The following is a 15,398-nucleotide window of genomic DNA, read 5'->3' as shown; positions in this document are numbered from 1 at the left end:
AGTATTTGACTTAGTGAAGTTCTGCAGGCAGGAACCAATAGAGAGAAAATGTGATGTTATTTTGATCTTCCCCTTCCTTCCTGTCACTGGGATTATTAAAGTTTAATCCAACACACCACAAGGTCACAAGCGCCGCTTCCCAGCGAAACCGTGCACCCATAGATATTAGAAAGCTATATACCGCATTGGGCTCCAGAACGTATGTAAATAGTGCCGCCATCTTGGTGGGGGCAACAGTAATTGCATGAAAAGCATGTGAATCTGACTGGAAATCAGACAGGTGTCTGATTGCCGGCAAGTGTTGCCCATAGACAGTAAAGGTGTTGCCCCCAGCAATATGGCGGCCACGTTTACGATGCCACCAAATAGAACACGATGGACAATGTAGTATCTAGTTTTCTAATATCTATGTGTGCACCACTCTCCAATGCTTTACCAGTCCCTGGAGCCATCCTCCATGCTGCGACTTTATGATCTGAGGCTGGGAGGGCTCTGAAAAGAAAAATAAACTGTGTGTGTCTGCAGATTTGATTTGAATATCCTGAGGCTCAGCTAAGAGTATTCATTCTGTAGGTCCTTGTGGGTGATCAAGCATAGACAACTAACCACAAAGGCCCTCTTGTGTATAATTACTGTGCTACAAATTTGCGATAGAGGAACCATAACTGTGTGATAATTATGTATGAGACTGACTGTGCACTCTGATATCCAGTCACAAATGATACTAATTCAAGTTCAAGCTGGGTTCTGGAAACTTGCTTGAGACATGTTCAGATGTTACGGCACTATATAAATAAACCTGAAGTAGCAGCTGCCTACATGTATCAGAGATGATGATGATGATTCAGAAGGGACCCACACAGGAAGTATCATGACATAGTCCATCTCATCCTTCAACACGGTGGAAAAAAATAAAGACACTTCTTGTTTTTTGTAAGAAATAATCTATTGTTGTGTTTATTTTACTATTTATTTAGGGAAATCAGTTTCATGTACCTTTTTATTATTTTCAAAACCAAAATGTACATTGATCAGCAGAAAACATCACATTTACATCAAAATAAATACTTTTTTCCCTGTGGATCTGTTTTTTTGTTATGTTACTTGCATGAGGTCTGACTACCAAAACCTGTTCTAAAAACTGTTTGAAGTACAAAGCCGTAGAAATGACCGCAGGCGGGAAGGGGTGTAGAAGACTGATACGTTGAACTTTGTCCTATAGATCTGCCCCAGACATAGGTGCCATTTATGCATTTTTGACTTGTCGAGGACTCTACAGAAGAACCTATAGGCCTATCAGCTTGTGTCTCATTTTATTTGACCTCTGTCTTTTTTCTCTCTATTTCTTTCAGTCTCATTTTCTCTCTCTGAAATGATTAAATGAGACATGGATGCCTTCCTATATCAAGTACATATGTATTTTTTAATCACTACTTCAGAATCATAGTCACTGTTATGCTTCAAGTAAGCAATCCTTATGTTTTACAAACACTGCAAAGGCTTTAACTGATCGCATCACCGAGCTATTTCCTCCTTTTCTGTCTTTCCATCAAGTTCTCTCACACAAACACATGCTCTCCCTTTGTCTCTCTCTCTCTCTCTCTCTCTCTCTCTCACACACACACACACAAAAACACACACACAGAGTATATATCTCTCTGTCTCTCTCTCTCACACACTCATACACACAGTATCTCTCTCTCTTTCTCTCTCTCTCTTTATGCATGTCACATGTTTTTTCCACATATTATCTAGTTCCTCTCTCTTCATGAGGCCCCACTACTCTAGTGCTTTTCCGGTTTTCTGTCATTGCATCTCTCTCAGGTTGTGTTTGTCTGCCCCCTAGTGGCAGCTGTGCATACTGCAGACATGTTTTATGAGGCTGAGGACAGGGAAAGGGCAGGGCTATTTACACATGATCTGATGGGGTGATCGGGGGCAGTCCGCTGGACCGCTCATCATATTGACACCTCGTACTCTCTTGTGTCCTGGAAGAGACAAACACAGACCAAAACCTTCACAGAATGCCACTCAGCACAACATGGCGCACTCTCACTATCACGTACAGACTTTATTTCAGTGAAATTAGAGAAACAGAGGAATGTTTCTCACCCCTCCTGTTTCATAGAGTGGGTTGTCAAACTCTGTCTCCACGGTAATCTGACTGTACGGGTGTGGGTACATCAAAGGCAGACGCAGGTTTGAGTGATAGCGACACCTGCAGGATAGAGACAGAACAGCATGAGAACTTGTAGGGGATGAATGGATAGATAGATAGATAGATAGATAGATACATAGATAGATAGATAGAGTAGGCTGACAAACACAAGCAGGAAGATGTGATGTTCAGTGAAGTTATACTTTTATCTGTAATTGTTTTAGGCTAGCTCATTTTCAGCAAAGGTAAAGTGCACTCTCTCACTCTCTCTCCCTCTTTTCTCTCTCTCTCTCTCTCACACACACACACAGACACACACACGCACGCATGCACACACGCACGCACGCACACACACGCACGCACGCAAGCACACACACGTTCCCAGCGTTCAGGAGGGCGGCTGACCTCGTCACATACACATAAAGGCCCCCCAGCAGCACTGAGAGCAGAAGCACCAGGATGAAGATGGCCAGCGCCATGTTGCCCCCGTCCAGAGAGGAGCCGGCCGCCGCCTCCGCCACTGACCAATGTCGCCGCGGAGACGCGCGCAAGCAGGCCGCAGAGGCAGGAGAGGGGAAGAGGAAAGCAGAGGACAGAGAGACAGACGCAGGACATCATCAAGGATGTGAACAGGAGGAGGTGAAGTTAGATATCGGCGCGGAATCAGAGGAGCAGGTGGTGTTATTGAGCTGGACAGACTTACCCTCCAGAGCGTGGTTACCGAAGCAGTCTGGTCTGGCTGGAAGGGACACACATTCACAAAAAGTCACAAAATGTTTCTTTTTCTTCTCAGCCCAACATTTTAAAGTGAACAACTTAACAAGATACAACAGACTAACAAGATACAACAGACTAACGATACATGAATACATTACACTACAAGCATGTAGTCTAGTCACAGAGAAAGGATTTTTCAAATTTTCTAACAGGTACATCTGGGTTCACCCAGGCTAGTATTTTTTGGCAGGATGCAAATCTGTGCCAGAATCGTTTCAGATCGGAAGCAGAGTCTCTTACACTAACACTTTTCCTTTTAATTCTTACCTCGACAGAGAGGAAGTGGGCCACTCCAAAACGAGGGGTTTCCCAGAATGCACTTGATGGCGAACTCTCCTTCCAGTTCGTAGCCCTGGTAGCACATGAAGGTGAGGGACTCGCCCGGTAGGTAGAGCCGCTTGGACAGGATCTGGTAGCCGTTCTCTGGTAGCCCTGGGTTCTCACACGACACTGAGTCCTCCGCTTAGCATCGAGGAGAAGAGAAAAACATCAATATTCCAACACTTACTGTATAAAACCATAAACTCAGTAAAACATAAACATTTAGATGATTAATCATGACATGATTTAGATAAGCGAGACAAATTAAAGAAAAAAACAACATTACATATCTAGATCTAAATGTGGATGTCGTCTTTGTGACTGAAGCTCCTGCATACCAATGAGTAACTAGAGCACTGAGAATAGTATTGTGCTGAAACGTCTGCTCTTCTTACTGCAGTCTTTGGTTTTGATAACTTTGTCTATACTAAGTCTTTATGTTTATTCAAAGTATAAACCTACATAATATTATCTCCATGCTTCTACTGGTGCCGCCAACAAACCTAAGCAGATGTGATCTCGTCTGAGCACGGCAAAAAGCCTCGTTTCTGTACTAAAGCATAGAAACACTGTGGTGATGAGATTTCATCTGAGCACAACAAAAACCCTCGTCTTTTTCCTAGAGCATAGCAGTACTGTCATGTAATATTTATTCATACCTGCACTTTATACATAAATAATACTATATCTTTCCACTCCTGCTAAGCTGCATTGCATTGACTGTCTAACTCTCTGCACAATACCAGCATTAAAGTCAACTGTACATCAAACTGTACACCAGTAAAGTTGACTCTAATCTAACATGATGATCTATGGCGGAAAAAGCCTGAAAATGTTCTAGTACCAGTGTTAGAGTGAACGGAGGCCATGGACTGCAAAAACTTAGAATTCCCCACTGCCCAAAAAGATCTATAATAACTACTGCAATGGCTCAATCCAGCTGGATCTATAAGAACTACTGCAATGGCTCAATCCAGCTGGATCTCGCTGGCCAATCTGTCCATTTTGGATGTGCTCACATCAAATTGGCTTGTTGCCCAGAGAGTGCGAGTGCTCTTCTACTTTCCAGGTCAGAAGTCCAGCTTGATGTGTGTGTGTGTGTGTGGGGTAATAGTAAGAAATAATATGCTTAATATTATGCCGAATGACTGCTTGAGAGATCATGCAATTGTTATGTGATATGAACTTTAACAGACACGGATCATGTTGTTCGGTCACAAATCTTGCATGTGTTATTGACAGAAAAACTTGAGTTTACTATACTATACTACTGACTGGCACCTGCCTGCACAAATGCCTCAAACCCCAGCAGATGTGAAATATCATGCAGGGAGGGGTTACCAAAAGTGGCAAACACCACAAGAGAATTCTAGCACACAATCACGTCCCTTCACAAGCACACAGCGTTTTTGTCTGTTTGATTCCCTGTCCCAGTTGGCCCAATCCCTGATAAACACATTTTCCGCTCCTCGCCAGGAGTCGTTCGATTTTGATAATTAAGCTAGTGTTCCATCTGACTGGACGGTGTCCATGGAGACGGGGCCCTTGTTGTGTTTCCATGGTGCGTCTGAAAGCACGTCTGTGGTGTGCTGGCTCTGCCGTCGCCTCCGCTCCTCTCCTCTCTACCTCTCCCTCTCTCTTCTCCCTCTCTTCCTCTCTGCTCCTCTTTCCTCTGCTTTTCTTTCCTCCTCTTCTTCCCTCCCTCCTCTCCTCTCCCTCTGCTCCTCTCTCTTCCTCTCTCCCTCTGTTTCCTTCTTCTCCTTTCCTTTCCTCTCTGTTCCTCTCCTCACCCCTTGCTCCTCTTTGTTCCCCTCCCCTCCTCTCTTCTCCCTCTACTTCCCTTCTCCCTTTCCTATCCTCTCCCCTCCTGCTCCTCTCTCCTCCTATCCATTCCCTCCTCTCTGTTCCTCTCCTCTGGGCTCCCTCCTCTCCACTTGCTCCTTCTCCTCTCTCCTCCTCTCCTCTCCCTCCTCTCTGTTCCTCTCTTCTCCTCTCCCGCTTCCTATCCCCTCATTCCTCCCTGCTCTCTAGGCTCCCACTGGCCATGTAGGATGCTGCAGTAGCAGAGGTGCCAAAGGAGGCGGGGAGGTTTGGGCCTGTGCTGTGCGCGGAGGCGCTGGCAGGTCACCACTAATGATCCTGCTTCCCAGCCAGTGGAGGGATGTTTCAATCAAATGAACGGAGCCACAAACGATGAAGTTAATGGTGCAAACACTCCCTTCGGAAGCTACACACACACTTACCAATAACCCACTGGGGTAAATATGTGGAGATTTTAGAAATGAAGTTTGCATGGTTATCTGCACAGTGTTTTTTGGTTGTTTGTGTGTATGTGTTTATGTGTGTGTGTGTTTGTAAACAATGCAGTCCTTTGTCATTGTGGCAAGCAGTGACACACACTAATAGATGCTATGGTCATTCAGTGGGCACGTGAATGTGTATGTGTGTGTGTGAGAGAGAGAGTGTGAGTGTGTTTGTGTATGTGTGTGTGTGTGTGTGTTTATCCTATCCCATGTTTGAGAGACTTACAGACACAGTGAGGCAGTCGGGATGTCCAGACAGGGGTCCCTGGCTCCCGTCCGTAGCAGGTGAGAGTAGCGCCGCCCTGCAGGACAAAGCCAGGATTGCAGGTGTACTGGATGGCGGTGCCCACCAGGAGCTTTGGGTCAGACAGAGTCCGAGTGGAGTGCTCCACATGGCCTGGGTCTGAGCAATACATGACTGAGAGAGAGGGATAGAGAGAGAGAGGGACAGAGAGATGGAGAGAAAGAAGGTCAGAGGGGGGCAAAAAATAAAAATGAACAAAAGCAGTCAGGTGACTGCAGGTGACAGTCAGTCAATCACACAATATTACTGCAACTAAAGTAAAACCAAATTGCCAAAATGTTGCATTTGCATTCTGAGTTGGATCTGGATGATTGATCATGTAAGAGGATTGAGTTACAGTGACCTTGTGCCTTATATAAAACTCTACAGCACGTTGGACCTCTTCTGAATCTGAGTGATGTGAGCAAATACACAGACTAACCCTATTACAAGACCTTCTTCTAGAAGGTGAGGGTAGTAAGAAGCACTGAACATTTGGGCTAGTGCTGCTATACTTGATACTCTCAGATAAGCACACACACACACACACACACACACACACACACACACAACACACACACACACACACACTCACTCTTTTCACAGAAGGGGGGCTGTGTGCTCCAGGTGAGGTCCAGCAGACAGGTGAGGGTCTCCCTGCCAACCAGGTCGTATCCTGGGTCACACTGGTAGGTGATGCGTGCCCCGCGCACTAGCGCCGTGTGAGACGTTGTCTTCCAGCCATTTTGGATCTCGGGCAAGTCTGGGCACGAGTCGTTCCGAGACACCTCTGTTCCGCCACAAAACACATGAAGCACACAAGACACAACACTGTTAGATTTATCCATTATAGGTACATGAATAGAATAGAATAATATAATCAGGGATGGATTACTGCACGGGCCTACCGGGCCCAGGCCCAGGGGCCCAAGGGGTCAGGGGGCCCTGAAGCCCAAGCCTTTGCATGGAATCCAATATCAAATCTGAAATTTAGTATTGGCATCCCCAATGGATGTAGGGGTTAGCTATGGGCAAAGTGCTCAGGGCAGGCACCTAGGCACTCAACCCCTCCCCGCTAGCAGGCAGCTCATTTAGTGTGTGCTTCACCTCACTGTGTGTTCACTGTGTGCTGTTTGTGTTTCACTAATTCACCGATTCGGTTAAATGCAGAGACCAAATTTCCCTCACGGGATCAAAAAAGTATATATACATACATATACAAAATGCACCAGAATACAGGAAATCACATCAAACAAATTACAAATGTTTTGGGGGAGGACCCACAAACTCCCCCTACCACATATGTGACAATTAGTGGGGGGTCCTTAATACATCTGGGCCCAGGGGCCCGAATGTCCATAATCCGTCCATGAATATAATGTAAGTTAGTATAAAAAATTATATAATCTGGGTTAGTATAAAAACTACTGGGTCAAAATGTTGTTATTATAAGTATAACAAGTATACTGAGACATGGCACAACACAATGTTATTAACTTGAAATTGAATTATTAAATATAACACAGGCAAGGCCTATTTCATAAAGAGACACTTTCACCCAAGTACACTGAGACAGTTATCAGCCTAACAATAAGAGGAAAAGGGTCTACACACAAAACCCATTCAGATGAAGTAGAAAGCAATAACGCATACACACACAGCATGTGCAATATCATTTCTCATTCTTTTGCTATATACCAAATTGTATTAGAAAGCACTGGTGTGCATGTACTTATTATTTCATGCTAAATGCATCTGGGAGACGGGATGAGATTTTGATAATGCTAATTAGTGGGTAGCCCTTACCTCTGACACACATCTATCACCAGAATGATAAGATTACAATACAATACAGCGCTATCAGACACACACACACACACACACACACACACACACACACACACACCACACATTCTCCTCATGTGGCTGAAATGGTATGAAGCAATTACTCTACTATACATTAAACATATGCAGTAATTTCATGCTAATGTTCTAAGCGATAGTAATCCCAGCAGGCTTGGTGGAAGGGATCAATAATTCATAGGCCGCTCACAATGTTTTCATTGGGCATCACTCCGCCGAACGCGCTCGTAATGCAATTTGCCAGGCAATCCACAAGCATTAAAATCTTTTCTATCTGCAGAGAGTGCCTTCATGAGAGGCGCGAGCCCTTGATCAGGGTGGGGGGGTGATCTCCCCGTTTGAGAGGGCATGTTTATGCATACAGAACGAGTGTGAGTGAGTGCGCTAGTGTGTGTGTGCGCTAGTGTGTGTTTGTGTGTGTGTGTGTGTGTGTGTGTGTGTGTCTGTGTGTGTGCGTCTGTGTGTGTGTGTGTGTGTGTGTGTGTGTGTGTGTCTATGTGTGTGTGTGTCTATGTGTGTGTGTGTGAATGTGTGTGCAGGTGCAGGCACATGTGTGTGACTGTAAGCTGTGTCTGTGTGTGTGTGTGTGTGTGTGTGTGTGTGATGTGTGTGCAGGTGCAGGCACATGTGTGTGACTGTAAGCTGTGTGTGTGTGTGTGTGTGTGTGTGAGGATGTGTGTGCAGGTGCAGGTACATGTGTGTGACTGTAAGCTGTGTGTGTGTGTGTGTGTGTGAGGATCTGTGGATGAACAGGTTAAGAGTTGATTGGATGTGTGTGTGTTCTTTTCATATGCTCAGTGGAAACAGTTGGTACAGAAAAAAACAAAATGTGTTTGCTTGCCGTACAAATGTGTGTATTGGGAAACGGATACAGAGAAAGAGAAAAAGAGACTAAAAAGTGTGTGTGTGTGTGTGTGTGTGTGTGTGTGTGAGAGAGTGTAGACTAAAATCTGTGTGATGGAGTGTGACAAAGTTAAAACTGATTGGATGTGTGTGTGTTCTTTTTCATATACTCGAGTAGACAGTTGGTACAGAAAAACAAATATGTTTGAAACAGAGAGGGTGTGGGAATGAGGCTAAAACATATTCAGGGAAAGACAGGATACAGAAAAGAGAAAAAAAGAAGACTAAAAAGAGATCGATGATGATGATGAAGAGAGAGATGGATGTGAGGAGAGAGAAAGAAGATAGGGAGAAGTGAGAGAGAGTGTGACAAAAGAGGGGGAAAGGGTAAGAAAGAGAAGAGAGAGTGAGAAAGATCGAGAGAGGGGGAGAAATCGAAAGAAAGAGAGAGATCGAGACAATAGAGACAAAGGAGGGAGGGAGAAAGAGATGGAAAGGGTGTGAGAGAGAGAGCTCTCAGGGGAGAGTGAGATGGATGGGAAGTGAAAGAATAAGGACAGAACGAATCTGATGAAAGACGAGGAGAACGCAAAAACACAGAGCAGAGAAATCAACTAAACACACACTAGAACAAATCATTTGTCTTGAGAAAGGCATCCTTTTTTCCTCAGTGCATTTCTAAAGGACACAAACACTATTCGTCCATGTGACAGATTCTCCTATTTCAGTGTGATTTTCAAAGAGTCTAGACAACAATAGTCTGTTGTGGCATTGACAACAGCCAGTGACAAAAACCACCCCTCAAAGTCCAAAGGTTGCTCATCTAAGTTGTGGATGGGTTGAAAAAAGGCGAATCCTTAAGGGATTTCTTTTGCTATTTACACACAATATTTTCTCAACAGCTCATGGTATCTCTAGTTTTATTTATTTATTTTTAGCATATTTCACACCTTCTGTAACATGTGGCTGCTTAGTCTAGCCTACTCCACATTCTTTGACTTACTTTGCTGGTTTGTCCTACATCGTGGTGCATGTTTTGCATATTTGATTTATGTCGTCACGATTTGCAGTTCAGTTTTGTATTGTGTATCAGAACAATAGCACTACAGTCAAAGCATTAGTCCTAGTTCAGATTTCTCTGTGTATGTCAAGATATTGATTGATATAAGTGAAATGCATTATTTTGACATTTCCTATCAGTGTGTCCTTTCCAGCCACCATCCCCGCTGATCATCCATTAGTCTCTGATGATGATGAAGCTCTCAGCCCTCAGGATTGAAAGATTATGGTAAGATATAACTTCTGACAAAAATAAATAAGTATGCACTACATACTGTATAGGATAAAAAATAAATATGTATATATAATTCTAAATATACAGTATAATAAACAATAAATAGGTGTGTACTATAAATGTCCTTCAGGTCAATCCTCCAAACTGCCTTCTGGCGTCTGACTGAATTAAATGTGCTCTCATCTCAGGACCGTACTGGGACAAAACAATCGGCCCTGGCATATTTGGCTCAAATGGTCTTCCAATTGGTCAGGCACACCCACTAATACACAATCCTGGCAGTACCCTTAAATATGCATATCTTTTAAACTCACTGGTGATCAGAGGTGGCCAGGGAGCACATAATTGCCATATTCAAATACACATACAAACAATTGTGAAAGAGACTCTGTTAGAATTCAAAGTATAATTTCAAATTATTCAATACATTTTAACTATACAATACTAAATTGGCAGCAGCACCAAACAATTACTGTCTGTGTAAAGAGCTAAATTGTGCTAGGCCTAACTGTAACCTATAACATATCTTAACAGTTACCACTATACATAGGACAACTTAAACATACCACAAAATATATATAGGGAAACTTTGTTGTTCCCACTCAAAGTCAAATGTAAAATAAAATTCTATGACTTTTGCCCGACTTTCCCTGACAAAAAAAAAAAAACTGAATTTCCATGACCCACTGTATAATAATGGTGTCACCCCCTCTTACAAGGAGACTTTGTGCACATCCCAGTTTCTGAACAAAAAAGTTTTTTATGAAAAAAGTTTGCACACTCCTTGGTACTCTTTTTTGAGTTTATTTTCTCATGATTTGGCAGATAACGTTTCGACCTTGCGGTCTTCCTCAGATTCACTTGATTCAGATTCACCGCCTCTTACCCATGTAGTTAATGATGAAGCCCTCTCCCTTTCGAGAAAGAGCGAGGCCCGGCGGGGTCGGTGGAAGGTGACCAGTCAGGGTCGAGGTGGTGGTGACAGCTTGAATGGGCTGGTGCCCCCCACATACTGGCCCAGGATACGCGTGGTCACTTCGTCACCGTCCAGGATGGTAACCATGTCACTGTCACTCAGATTCAGCCTAGCCAGGGGGGGTAGGGGAGTCAGAGAAAGAGAGGGGAAAGAGAGGAATGAAGAGATGAGAGAGACCGAGAGAACAGATAAGTGTAGGAGGCAAGAAGAGATAAGAAGAAAGAGTAAGGGGAGAAACAGAGAGAGGAAGACAGGGGGGACAGAGAGAAGGAGAGATGGAGGAAAGAAAAGATATTTCTAAGTGGAAGGAGATAAGGTGGAGGAGAAAAAAGAAAAGATAGGAGATGGAGGTGAGAAAGAGAGATGGAGTACCGATGGAGACAGATAAGAGCAGGAGAAAAGAAGGAAGAAGACAGAGAGAGAGAGAGAAACAATGCTAAAGATGACAGCAGAAAAGGTCAGTAACCCATCAGTGTGGGCCAATGTTCCTCCAAACACAACGAGACAGGAAGTCCTACTGTCTGGACATCCACACACACACACACACGCACACACACACGCACGCACGCACGCGTTTATCTGTGTATTTATGACTTGATACTAGTTGTTTATCTGTGTATTCATGACTAGTTGGTCAAAGGAAGTTATCAGGAAATATAACATAGGTCTCCTACATGTACCAGATCCATATCTGATGGGTGTTTCCTCCACATGGATTCAACAACAAGCTCAAATCTAAAACAGTAATATCACTAATGTGCTCGTAACTGAATAACTTGATTTATTTTGATCTATTTTGGGGGAAAATATGGCGTGTGTCCGGGAGTGATCAGAATCCATGTAGGCCTCTCCACCAATCAACAGCCTGTACAAAGAAGACCAACCAACACAGGGAGGTTGCATGGAATACTCATTCAGACAGGGATGTGACAGTAACCACTACAAAGGCTCTACTCAATAAACAGCATACTGACAGCAACTACTGGAGGCCTACTAAATAAACAGGGATCAGCCAGTAACTAGTGGAGAGATTCACGTCCACAATGACTCACAGCTGCACGTCCAGCAGGATGCGCTTGTCTTCGTCCACGTGGATCCTCCAGCTGCAGTCCTCGCCCTCCCCATACGAGTCTGGCCAGTTTGGGGACAGGATCACCCCGCTGGGCCCGGCCAGGTCACCGCCACACAGAGCTGGGACACAGGGAACGGACAGCAGGCACTGATTTTGACTTTGGGGAGACTGCAGGGTTCATCACCATAAGAATCACAATCATCATCATCATCATCATCATCATCATCAACAACAACAACACAATCATCACCATAAGAATCACCATCATCATCATCATCATCAACAACAACAACAACACAATCATCACCAAGGGAGACTGCAGGGTTCATCACCATAAGAATCATCAACAACAACAACAACAACAACACAATCATCACCATAAGAATCACCATCAGCATCATCATCAACACAATCATCACCATGAAGCATCATCATCATCATCATCATCATCATCATCAACATCAACACAATCATCACCATAAGAAGCATCATCATCATCATCACCATCTCACATCCAACACAATCATCAATTGTCTACTCACCAAGGGGGGACTGCAGGGTTGTTCATTTTGATTGCCAGCACCTGAAGTGTGTGTGGGCTATATAGTTCTGAAGATCAGACTCACTTCAAACACTCTCAGACTCTCACTCTCTGAAATTCACACACATCCAGACACTCTCTGCCTAACATCCACTCACACACTCATTTGCACACACACACTCTGACTGCAGCCACCCTGGGTCGTTCCATGAGACACAGGAGATGTTTATGGTGTTTACGTTTCAATAGTAATAAAATGAGTTACTAGGAACCCTTCATAAAGTTTGAAGAAAGACCTTTGAGGTGTTTTCAGTGGGGACAGACTCAATCAACCAATCAATCAATCAATCAATCAATCAAGGGACATTCTAAAACGCTTAACGTGAAAAAGATTAACGTGGCTTAAGGTCGGAAAACAACGATCAATGATTACCAAATTTCTCATGGCCATTTCTTGTCATGAACACTTAGGCCTGTCAAAAAAAAACTATCAATCTATCAATCAATCAATCAATCAATCAATTTGTTTAGAGTGTAAAAATCACCATCCAGCATGGCCTCAAATAACCCAATAATAAAAACCAACTCTCTAATTGGCTAAATATATCCAGTGGTTGACAGTGATGAGCCAGTATGCCCCTGTGTCTGATGGCAAACTCATGACATGGATGGCGGACCGATTGGCAAGAGCGTTGTACCTTTGCACAGAGGTTCGGTGTCGTTCCAGTAGGGGTCCCGGGTGTTGATGCACTCGATGACCGGCGGTCCCTGCTCCAGCGAGTGCCCGGGGTCGCAAGTGAACTGCACCACGGCCCCCACGCCGTACGCCGGGTCTGACGTGGTGAAGTTGCCATTCTGCATGTACGGCTCATAGCAGTGGCCCTTCTCAAACGCTGAGAAATAAGACAGAGATGAGTCAAAATGACACAGAGATGAGTCAATCCAGTTTTTACTTTCACTGACTACATTTACTTTGAATAATTTATCAGGTACTTTTATCCAAAGCTTGTATGCACTGCAGTATAGCCTACAGCGCACACAGCATACCCATCCTATAGTACATTCATATATTCATATTCATATCCATAGATTCATCTTTGTGTGTGCTTTCTGGATATGGAGTCCATAACCTTGTTAGCACCTTGCATTATGCGTTCAGCCACAGAAGCTTGTTTGCTTCTTACTTGTTTACTTTCAATCAAATTCAACTGCAGCAGCGTTGGAGCAGACACTCTCTCTGTGAAATATTCATAATTTCCTCCTGTGCGTTGTCTAGTTCCCTTCTGACACGCGAGACGCTTGCTCATTCACACACACACACACACACACACACACACACACACACACACACACAAACACACAGAAGCACACACTAACGGCAAGACACTCAACTATCAAAAGTGTGCTTTATTTTCCCTTTGGTTGAGTTTTTCAGCTATCGATCACGTTGCCTAAAGTGTGTGTGTGTGTGTACTATATCTTCTGAATCTGACAGCAACACAAGAAAGATGTGTTTTCTTCCCTTCTCTCAGTTGTTTCCCGCTCTATCTATCATACCCCCTCCACCCCTACCCTCATTTTCTGTCTCTACGTCTGCTTCTCTTTCTTCTTTGTGTTTATCTTCTCTCTCTTTCTCTCTCCTCTCTCTCTATTTCTCTATCTCTCTGGCTTTATGTCACAGAGATGTGACTGATTGCAGATGCCGTCGGGCACTGAGAGCTCCAGAGTGTTGAAAGCACACACACACACCCAACACGCCCAACACACCACACACACCCGACAGACACACACACACATACACACACCCGACACACACGCCCATGACACCTAAGACACACCACACACACCCCTCAGACAAGAACCCCCCCCTCCCCCCCAGCCCCATGCATCGTTTTCCTTTCAGTTGATGGATTTGCAGAGGTCTTTGAGGCTGCTCACCCCCATCGTGTCGGGATGCTGAAGCCACGGTGCCAGCTGGTCGGTGGGTCATCGGTGATGAACTGGACCCTGACGGCCGGTCCCTCGCTGATCACGCCCTCGAACGGGATGGGACCCCCCCTGCCAGAGTCGAACAGCACCACAGACCCAGCATCCAGGCCGCTCCACAACACCAACCTGGGGCGGAGGGAGGTTTGGAGGTGTGTTAATTTACACACACACACACACACACACACACACACACACACACACACACACACACACACACACACACACACACGCATACACGCATACAGGGCAGTGAAAAAGTCTGCATTTTCTCAGGGCTGTTGTTTATCATTTCTGCATCCTCAGGGAAGATATTGCCAGCGGAGACAGGCAATTACAGTACTGTATGTTTGAAAAGACCAATCTAATATTAGCTTGATTTCCTCTGGAAGTTTGTGCTTATTTCTTTCTCTTTAATGTGGCTTTCTGCAGTAAATTCATATTGATCATCTTGTCAAGACGAATAAGAATTTGTGGTAGGCTATTAGAGAAAAGCTCTTGGCAGGATAAGCAGTTTTAAAGTGTGGCAGGAAGAACAGAACAGACTCTCTCTCTCTCTCTCTCACACACACACACACACACACACACACTGAGGGTGTGTGATATTGATAAAAAAAAATATTTAGATATTTCCTGGGATTTAGTTTATAACAATAATTAGTTGTTAATAATTAATTGTACAAGTAACATATTCTACAACTATCTCAGTAATTGCATATGAATAATTCCTTAGTAATTATATGGAAATAACATGTTTAAGAAATACCGGTTTCAATAAGTAAGGGATAATGTATAGAACGCCGGTCATCATTGGGAAAATAAGTCCGACAGGGCGGAGCGGACCCGGCGCTGGCGGAGGGTCTTTGTTCTACTTTCCCTGAAGGGACTTATTTTCCCACTAATATTGGCGTTCTCTCAATATCCTTTTATTACACGACTACTTGCCAAAAAGAAATAAACTCCCCCACGATATGACTTTAG

At 44.1% G+C, this 15,398-nt stretch overlaps 1 protein-coding gene across 1 annotated transcript in view; it reads right to left on the bottom strand.

Moving 5' to 3' along the window:
- Positions 1-946: 946 nt before the first annotated feature.
- The window catches only part of LOC125304862 (seizure 6-like protein), a 60,604-nt gene continuing 46,152 nt past the window's right edge, over positions 947-15,398 (bottom strand). The window contains 12 exon segments of the mRNA XM_048259378.1: positions 947-1,988; positions 2,113-2,218; positions 2,564-2,678; positions 2,862-2,897; positions 3,203-3,397; positions 5,786-5,977; positions 6,438-6,632; positions 10,729-10,788; positions 10,791-10,927; positions 11,871-12,009; positions 13,130-13,333; positions 14,383-14,546. Of these exon segments, the coding sequence (XP_048115335.1) occupies positions 1,959-1,988; positions 2,113-2,218; positions 2,564-2,678; positions 2,862-2,897; positions 3,203-3,397; positions 5,786-5,977; positions 6,438-6,632; positions 10,729-10,788; positions 10,791-10,927; positions 11,871-12,009; positions 13,130-13,333; positions 14,383-14,546 (1,573 nt within the window). The 3' untranslated portion in view covers positions 947-1,958.

The sequence above is a fragment of the Alosa alosa genome, chromosome 12, assembly GCF_017589495.1.
Source record: "Alosa alosa isolate M-15738 ecotype Scorff River chromosome 12, AALO_Geno_1.1, whole genome shotgun sequence".
NCBI lineage: Eukaryota > Metazoa > Chordata > Actinopteri > Clupeiformes > Clupeidae > Alosa > Alosa alosa.
This window is presented reverse-complemented; position numbering and strand designations above follow the sequence as displayed.